The 9042-nt window shown below is 43.7% G+C and overlaps 1 protein-coding gene across 19 annotated transcripts in view; it reads left to right on the forward strand.

The window, feature by feature from the left end:
- The window catches only part of fryl (furry homolog, like), a 553990-nt gene extending 545194 nt beyond the window's left edge, over nt 1–8796 (forward strand). For 18 of the 19 annotated variants that reach the window (XM_038791218.1, XM_038791221.1, XM_038791220.1 and 15 more), the window contains 2 exons: nt 3601–3785; nt 6918–8796. In XM_038791218.1, coding sequence (XP_038647146.1) covers nt 3601–3785; nt 6918–7176 — 444 coding nt within the window. In that variant the 3' untranslated portion in view covers nt 7177–8796. The remainder of the gene's footprint in view (nt 1–3600; nt 3786–6917) is intronic. The other variant, XR_005459993.1, reaches the window with a different exon arrangement.
- Nucleotides 8797–9042: the final 246 nt, after the last annotated feature.

Raw genomic sequence — 9042 nt, forward strand, 5'->3', positions numbered from 1 at the left:
CGCGGCTTCTTCGCTATATATGCCCCTGCATCCGCTCTATCGGACCCCTCCGGGAGACCAACGATCCTCAAGTTCTGCTGGTGGGACCTATTCTCTAGATCCTCTCCACCTTCTCCTGGAGCCTTTTCTGCTGGTCTCTCAGCATCCCCACCGCCATTGGTCTGGTGTTCCTCATGCTCGGTCAGTGCCTTCTCCACTTTCTGGATAGCCCGATCTTGAGCATCCAATCTCTGTTCTAGCCGAGCAGTCGATTCCCTAATCGGGTCCAAGCATTCCTGTTTCTGCTTGGCGAAGCCCTCCTGTATGAACTGCATCAGCTGCTCCGTCGACCACTGGGTCGTCGAGCCAGGACTCCGGTCGGCCACCATGCTTTTTCCCACTGCAGCTTCAACCTAGGCCTTCTCTGTTCGCCTATTTCTTCCTTTGCGAGCACTCCTGGTCCGCCTATCCCATGCACTCGTGTGGGACTCCTCCTTACAGTCGCGTCCACTACCAATTTTCCAAGTAGAATCCAAGAAAAAAAATCGGGGAAAAGGTCCAAAGGTCCTACCCGAGCGGGAGCCACCAAATGTGTGACCTACTCCTTCATGGCCACCACTGGAAGTCGGGGGGGAAATCTTTTTACATAGAGGGTGGTAGTAGCCTGGAATGTACTGCCAAGTGAGATGGTTGAGGCAGATACGTTAGCGACCTTTAAGACTTATCTGGATAGGCACATGAACAGACGGGGTATAGAAGGATACAGGTGGTTGGTCAAGATAGGACACCTGATCAGCGCAGGCTTGGAGGGCCTAAGGACCTGTTCCTGTGCTGTATTGTTCTTTGTTCTTTAACAAAGAAAAGTACAGCACAGTAACAGGCCCTTCGGCCCTCCAAACTTGCGCCGAACGTGCTGCCTGTCTATCCTAACGCCTTCTACACTTCTGGGGTCCGTATCTCTATTCACATCCTATTCCTGTATTTGTCAAGGTGCCCCTTAAACGTCACTATCATACCTACTTCCATCATCTCCTCTGGCAGCGAGTTCCAGGCACCCACTACCCTGTGTAAAAAAAAAAGCTTCCCCCGCACATCTCCTCTAAACTTTGCCCCTTGCATCTTAAGCTTATGTCCCCTAGTAATTGACTCTTCCACCCTGGGGAAAAAGCTTCTGGCTATCCACCCTGCCCATGCCCCTCATAATTTTGTAGACTTCTATCAGGTCGCCTCTCAACCGCCGTTGTTCCAGTGAAACAAAGAGTTTCTCCACCGTCTCCTCATAGGTAATGCCCTTCATACCAGGCAACATCCTGGTAAACCTCTTCTGCACCCTCTGTAGACAACAAATTTAACCTTTGGTGGAGACTGACAGAATTCAATCAAGCAGCCATTTTACACCTGCCCAATTTTAAGTCCCTTGACGGTCGCACTGACACTTCAGTTAACACTAAGTTATTAAAGTTGCCATAGTCCCAGATGACCACAAGCTGCTTTTCCCTAAAGGAGGTGATTTAACTTGAGGATCACTCAGGCGACGGGCAAGGTTGAGAAGGCAGGGCCTTCACAAATAACCTCAGCCGGTACGGGAATTGAACCAGCACTGCTGTCCTCACTCTGCATCATCAACCAGCTGTCCAGCCAACTGAGCTAAACAGGTCCCCTATATTACTAATTTGGACTTAAAAGTGGGAAGCATGATCAGGAAATTTGCAGATGACACAAAAATTGGCTGTATAGTTGATAAGGTGCGGTGGTATTGCGCATGAGATAGTATTTAGCATGAGGTTTCATTATCTAGAGCTTCATGGAGCCTGGACTTTGAACTTCTAGTCGATCTGCCTGTAGGAAAGATGGGACATATAGAGCGCGATTCTCCGCCCCCCACGCCAGGTGGGAGAATAGCGGGCGGGCCTTCCCGACATTTTTCCCGACCTCCCGCTATTCTCCCCCCCCCCACGGCCGCCCCACGACACGAATCGCTGCCCGCCGTTTTTTACGGCGAGCAGCGATTCTTCCCTGGCCGATGGGTCGAATTCCCAGGCCTTTATGGCCGTTTCCACGAATTTCAACACACCTGCTCTCACCATTCGTGGAAACGGCCGCAAAGTGCCGTTCTGCCCAACCATGCCACCGATTGGCACGGGCCCGCGATCGGTGCCCACCGATCGCGGGCAGCGGGTCCGATTCCCGCGCACTCTTTGTCCCTCTGCCGCCCCACAGGATAAGTCCACGGGGCGGCTGAGGGGCATGACGGACCGTGCATGCGCGGGTTGACGCATATGCGCGATGATGTCATCCGCGCATGCGCGGCTGACGTCATCGTGCGCGTCAGCCGCCGTGAGTCTTGGCGGCCGGGCTTAGCGAACGTTCGCTAAGCCCGCGCTGCCGTTCTTCCCGGGGCCGCGATGCTAGCCCCGACCGGGGGGGTGAATCGGGTCCCGGGAGTGGGCGCGGAGGCTGCCGTGAAACACGGCCGGTTTCACGGCAGCCTTTACGACTCTCCGCATTTGCGGAGAATCGCGCCCATATTGCGTGTGTGTTGGGGTGGGGGGAGAGAATGTGATGAAGAAATATGGAATTTTGGCTGATTCATATGATTTTGTTAGGCTGTTCTGTCGTAGGCACCAATCCTCAAACCTCATATAAGTGACAAAAACTTTGCAAGGTTTTCTCTGTAGCTGTTATTTATAACTGATAACTTGCTTGGTAAATTCAGAGGGTATTGTGAGTGAGGCATGTAGCTTGGGACTAGAATCGATAGATAACATGAGGAGGGAAAACTACCTTCCCTGAAAGACAATGAGCCATTTGAATTTTTACTACAATTCGGCAGCTTTCGCACTTCACAAATGCAGTTGGTCAAAATGGGATTTGAATTCATGGTCTCTGGATTACAAATCCAGTAACCATAATCACTTGGTTATTTTACCATAGCCCTTAGATCCTGGCCTCCATTGACATCTCCAATCCCTGCAGCAGAGTAACTATTGCTGAAAGACAACTGGGAATACAGTTACTGCAGCCTGATGCTTGAACAGGACACCTAGAAACATAGGATTTAGGAGCAGGAGCAGGCCATTCAGCCCTTTGAGTCTGCTCTGACATTCGATAAGATCATGGCTGAACTAAAAATTTATAAACCCCATTTTTTCCTTGCAGCTGTAATCATCTCTTTTGCAGTGTAGCAATAGGCAATGGATTTCTCTACAATTGCCATTTGTGCTATTTCCTGATCAGTCAGAAAGAGGCTCATGTTTGATATCCATCGTTGGTGACATCCATATTTCTCCATTGTAATGTACAGCATTTGCCAGTAATGCAGTTGACCTGGTGGTCGACAGCCAGTGACAAAGAATACAATAACAATAGGTCCAATAGGGAAATGTTCACAATTATTAGAGTAGTAGAATATTTACATATTCATTGCCAAATTATAGACGTGTCTGTTCCTTCATCGTTCAGTTGTCACCCAGCAGAAATTTGGAATATCATGTTTTCTATTCCAAGTTACTAATTTGTTTTTCAGTTATTTGCAGTGATTTATGCAGTATAGAAGAGGTAAAGGGATTGGAATATTTACGGAAATGTCACAATAATAAAACTGAAACCATCAATTTTCAGGTTATAAATATGTCTGAAGAACTGGCTCGTTTGGAAGCTAGCCTGAAAGAGGCAGAAAATTTCAGTTATGAAGTTGAAGTCCCTGAAGCCCTGCAGACATGCACAGAGACTGCTATTCACTCCCTCATTGAGACCTTGAGGAATAAGGAGTTCCCATCTGCACTTGCTCAGGTCAAAGCATTCAGGTAATTTATGTAATTAATCCATGGTCATTTCATTAAACAATTATGTCTGCAATTGAAAAGACTACTTTAAGGAATTGGCTGGTTTCCAAAAGATTCTGGTGGCAAGCAAGACCACTTGTAAAGATACTTTGAGCTACATTCTATGTTTGGCATAAATTAAGAGTCTTTCATCCTATATTCTTAAGACGTCAACTGTATTTTAGATGTCTGGTTTGAACTGCATTTTGTACCAGCTAACTACAACGGTATTTATGGTGTGCATTGGAAATAAACTGCTACATTAAATTACATTTTATCCAGCATGATCCAGTCGATTGATTCAAAATGGATGGTGTTAAACTTTAGTTAATTTTTGTATGACTTGCGATTACTGCATAAGCACCCTTCACATTATTATTGGGCATGATGTGAAGTTGAAGTCCCTGAAGCCCTGCAGACATTCACCTGAGGAAGGAGCAGTGCTCCGAAAGATAGTGTTGGAAACAAACCTGTTGGACTTTAACCTGGTGTTGTAAGACTTCTTATCATTATTGGGAATATATAAGAATGTACTGCTGAAGTGTTCCCTGAATCAGCAGTCAAGGGCATTCAGCCTCTGATCTCCGGGTAAGCGTTCTCCAAGGCGGTCTTCAGGACACACAACAACGCAGAATTGCCGAGCAAAAACTTATAGCTATAAGTTCCGCACACATGAGTGCGGCCTCAACTGGGATCTTGGATTCATGTCGCATTACATTCACCCCCCACCATCTGGCCTGGACTTGCAAAATCCTACCAACTGTCCTGGCTTGAGACAATTCAAATCTCTTTAACCTGGGATCACCCCCTATCTCTGCATCTGTAATGATTTGATTACCCGCAAATGCTCGCATTCCAAACATTGTCTGGCATCTCTGACTTTGTCTATATAAATGTTTCTGAAACATGCCTCTCCATTCACCTGAGGAAGGAGCAGTGCTCCGAAAGCTCGTGTTTGAAACAAACCTGTTGGACTTTAACCTGGTGTTGTCAGACTTCTGACACTGCTCACCCCAGTCCAACGCCAGCATCTCCACATCATGATTGATATCATCATTGCCCTGCAGCAGAAGGATCAATGGCCCAAAATCTCCAGGAGTGGGGCATCTTATGTCATGTAGCATTTGTTTGATTTTGCTCAAAGATGTATTTGATTATCTAAGTTGTTACTTATCCCTATTATTAATACTGCATTCCTGATCATATGGTATCCCTACTGTGGACCTTTTCCTTCCCCACTCACCTATTAATTCTTTACTCAAAGAAACACTGTTCCTTCTTTCCCTATCCCTGAAAAGAAAATATATTTATACTGCAATATTTCTCTAACTCCCAATCTCTCCTCAGACTTAATCTAGCAGCCCTGTTCCAAGTGTAAGTGGGCCCCGAAACATTTGCACCTTTGAATGTTTCATCTGTATGTCTGGTACTCGGTACACTATATAATTTTTTTCTACTTTATAATGAATTTGTTTACTTCCGAACTTACCTATCCACTATTATTTTGAACAGCTGTATCATAACTCCTCCCCCCCACCCATAGAAACTAAGAAACTAGTATAGAACATTTGCAACCAGTAACTGTGGTAAACTGTAATCTTGGTATTTAACTGGTGTATTCTTGCCTCATACTCAGCCCTACATTTACTTAATATGACTCTTTGCAAGTCAAGAAAGAATGGAGATTAGAGATCAGGAGGGGAAAGGCCATAGAGGGATTTGAAAACCAGGATGAGAGTTATATAGTGAAGGCATAGTTGAATTGGGAGCCAATGTAGGTCAATAAGCACAAGGATATCCAGTAATGAATGAGAAGAAATTTCCACGACCTAAATATTGGTAAGACCAAAGCCATTCCTTCAGTTCCCAATGCAAACTTAATTCAAAAATTACTGATTCCATCCCTCTCTCTGGTCTGGTTCATCCTTAGACAATTGGCATTCATAATCTTGGTGCCATATTTGACCCCTAGAGCTTCTGACTGCATATTCACATCCTCATTAAGACCACCGATTTCCACCTTGTAACATCAACTCTACCCTGCCCTGCCTTAGCTCATATGCTGTTGGAACTGTTATCCATGCCATTGTTACCTGGACTATTCCATGGACTCCTGGCTGGCCCTCAATCTTCCCTAAACTGGAGGTTATCCAAAACTCTATTGCCTATGTTCTCACTCGCAACACATTCCATTCACCCATTATTACCCGGTGATCACCATTCCCAGTACTTAAGCAATGCCTCAATTTTAAGTTTCAGATTCCTGTGATCTTTCCCTCAGCATCTTTTTTCACCCTACAATTCTAGAGCACTCCTCCAATTCTCAATTTTACTTGTTCCACCATTGGGGCTATGCCTTCAGCTGTCACGGCCCTAGGCACCAGAATTTCCCTACTGTACCTCCTTTTTTTTTTAAAACTCCTTATAACCCACCTCTTTAACCAAGCATTTGGTCATCTTCCTGAAACTCGTTGCTCCTGTGAAGCACCTTGGGCATTGCTTAAATTGCAAAAGTAAAGTTTGTTGATTTTCAATTATAATTTGACAATGAAAAAGTCTTTGTTCAAAATGTCCACTTTGGAATCCTTGTCATTTTACCAAGTTCAAGGAGTTAGATGAATTAAGAAAGACCATTTGGAATTGGTTAAAAAGGTACTTAGTCATAGAATAGAATCTCATAGAACAGTACAGCACAGAATAGGCCCTTCGGCCCTCAATGTTGTGCCGAGCCATGATCACCCTACTCAAACCCACGTATCCACCCTATACCCATAACCCAACAACCCCCCCCCCCCCCTTAACCTTACTTTTTTTATTAGGACACTACGGGCAATTTAGCATGGCCAATCCACCTAACCCGCACATCTTTGGACTGTGGGAGGAAACCAGAGCACCCGGAGGAAACCCACGCACACAGGGGGAGGACGTGCAGACTCCACACAGACAGTGACCCAGCCGGGAATCGAACCTGGGACCCTGGAGCTGTGAAGCATTTATGCTAACCACCATGCTACCCTGCTGCCCTAGTGTTGACTTAAATGCACTATAGAGTTGATAACTTTTTAGATTGTGTAAATTTATACTTATGCAAGTTTTTCCATATTTTATCCACAGATCAGTATGGCCCAATGACATTTTTGGAAATTGTGATGATGATCCAGTACAAACTCTCCTGCACATTTATTTCCGCCATCAGACCTTGGGCCAAACTGGCAGCTTCGCTGTGGTGGGGTCCAACCAAGACTTATCCAAAGTCTGTTCCAAACTGATGGAGCTGAATCTCCAGATTCGTGAGTCTCTTCGAACAGTGCAGTCGTACCAGCTTCTGGCAAAGGCAACAGTTGCAGCAGATGTACTAAGTACTGGATTTTAAGATACTTCAGTGACTCAATTCATCCCATTCAGTGTTGATAAGAAGGTGCACCACGTACATTAACCACATCCCTCACGTCGGCTTCAACTTTTTTGAACTCTGTCCAGATTGCCTCTATTTATAGAAAGTCACGCACATGAAACCAGAGAAACAAGTGGGTAATAGCTGTATGGAACTAATTAACAGCAAATCACTCATGTGCATAAAACATAGGATTGACTGTGCAACCAATTATTGGTTCATTGCACTTGTACTGTCAGTCATACGAAAGAAAAAGGCACAGAAGGAAGAAAGGGGCATTATTCTTCATTTTCTGAAGACAAGCCAGCTCCCTTGTAATGTATAGTAATGACATCCAGGCTTTCTGCAGCAGGTGGAATGATGCTAAAATCATCTGGGAAATGGCTTTAGGCTGAATAACCTGCAAGGCTTCAAGGCAAACAAGAATATTTAACTTTAGCATCTGTGGACAAAAACAGATCAAACACCTGCATAAACAGACCATTTAATGCCACTTACCACATGGTAAGAGTATATGTAAGAGGTTAAAACTTGATTTATGACAAATTGACTGCAAGCTTTATAATATAAAATGTTAATAGTTCAAAGGTCTCAAAGCATGCCTGAAAAATCATTTGAAGAAATTTATTTTGTATTAGAACTAACGTGATCCATGGTATGCTGTAGAAAATATTACAAAGTTAGGATATGTGACAGGTAAATTTAAACTGAGTTTTACTCAGCACTGTAAACTAATTCTACATCTGTTTTGTTTACTGTTCAGTGGGCATTAGATGCTCAGATCAGTAGTTGTTACAAATACTGTTGGTATCTAACCAAAAACTTGCCTGTAGGTACTTAAACTGAATGGCAACAGAAATAAAAGTGCTTCAGCCTAGCAATTTATTAGGAGAACTCACCTAACTTATTTTACTCTGTAAATATTTTAGACCTGTATAGTGTAAAATCAGTATTGTTTTTCTTGTACATTGCACTGTTATGAGATTAGGTGTATAAAACTAATGCAAAACAAAGTACTGGTAATGAGTCTTTATCTGCTGTCACTGCAGCCTGTGAATTTACAGAATTCTGAAAGCAGATACTGTTCTGTCTACTCATCTAACTCCAACGGACTTTGAACTTTGGGACCATCTTTTTCTGCATTATTGGAAAAGAAAGTCAAAGACTGACTACGCAACATTCAACATACTCAAGACTGAAATCCTCCAGCTTTCATATTTGAGATTCCATTCACAGCAGTGGCTTTCTGCGGGGAAAGAACATAATTGAATGTAAAAAAGAAATCACCCATTGATGGTGTACCTGCCTGTTTGCTGGGAACGACCCTGCTTATAATATGCATCTATCCTATCCACTGTGATTTTTATGGGTTCTATACCATGGAGTGTAGAATATACTGTTCTATTATTAGCATTTGCCTTTTGAGAAAGTGAACTATAGACCAGAAATAATTGTGATGAATTGTATGAGTTTAAGGCACTGTGCATGCTATCAGACTGCAAACAGTAGTTAACATAATTTAAGGCTCTGTAACCAGTCATAGCAAATTAACAAATCACTGTAATCATTCTTCAACGATGATAAATTATTTTGTTGGCAGTTTGGTACTATGGCTGTTTCAATATTCAATGGATATGCTTGAGGCAAATGGTGAAGTCCATATGTGGTGTTTTAACAGAGGGTAGGGACATTCATCAACTTTAAGTGAGCAACTCTACTGCAGCTCCCTTTACTCTTGTGGAGTTTGCACATACGCCCTGTGTTCACCCCCACAACCCAAAGATGTACAAGGTAGGTGGATTGGCTGTGTCAAATTTCCTCCAGCAGATTAATTTGTACAAAAAT

The sequence above is a fragment of the Scyliorhinus canicula genome, chromosome 3 (assembly GCF_902713615.1).
Source record: "Scyliorhinus canicula chromosome 3, sScyCan1.1, whole genome shotgun sequence".
Classification (NCBI taxonomy): Eukaryota; Metazoa; Chordata; class Chondrichthyes; order Carcharhiniformes; family Scyliorhinidae; genus Scyliorhinus; species Scyliorhinus canicula.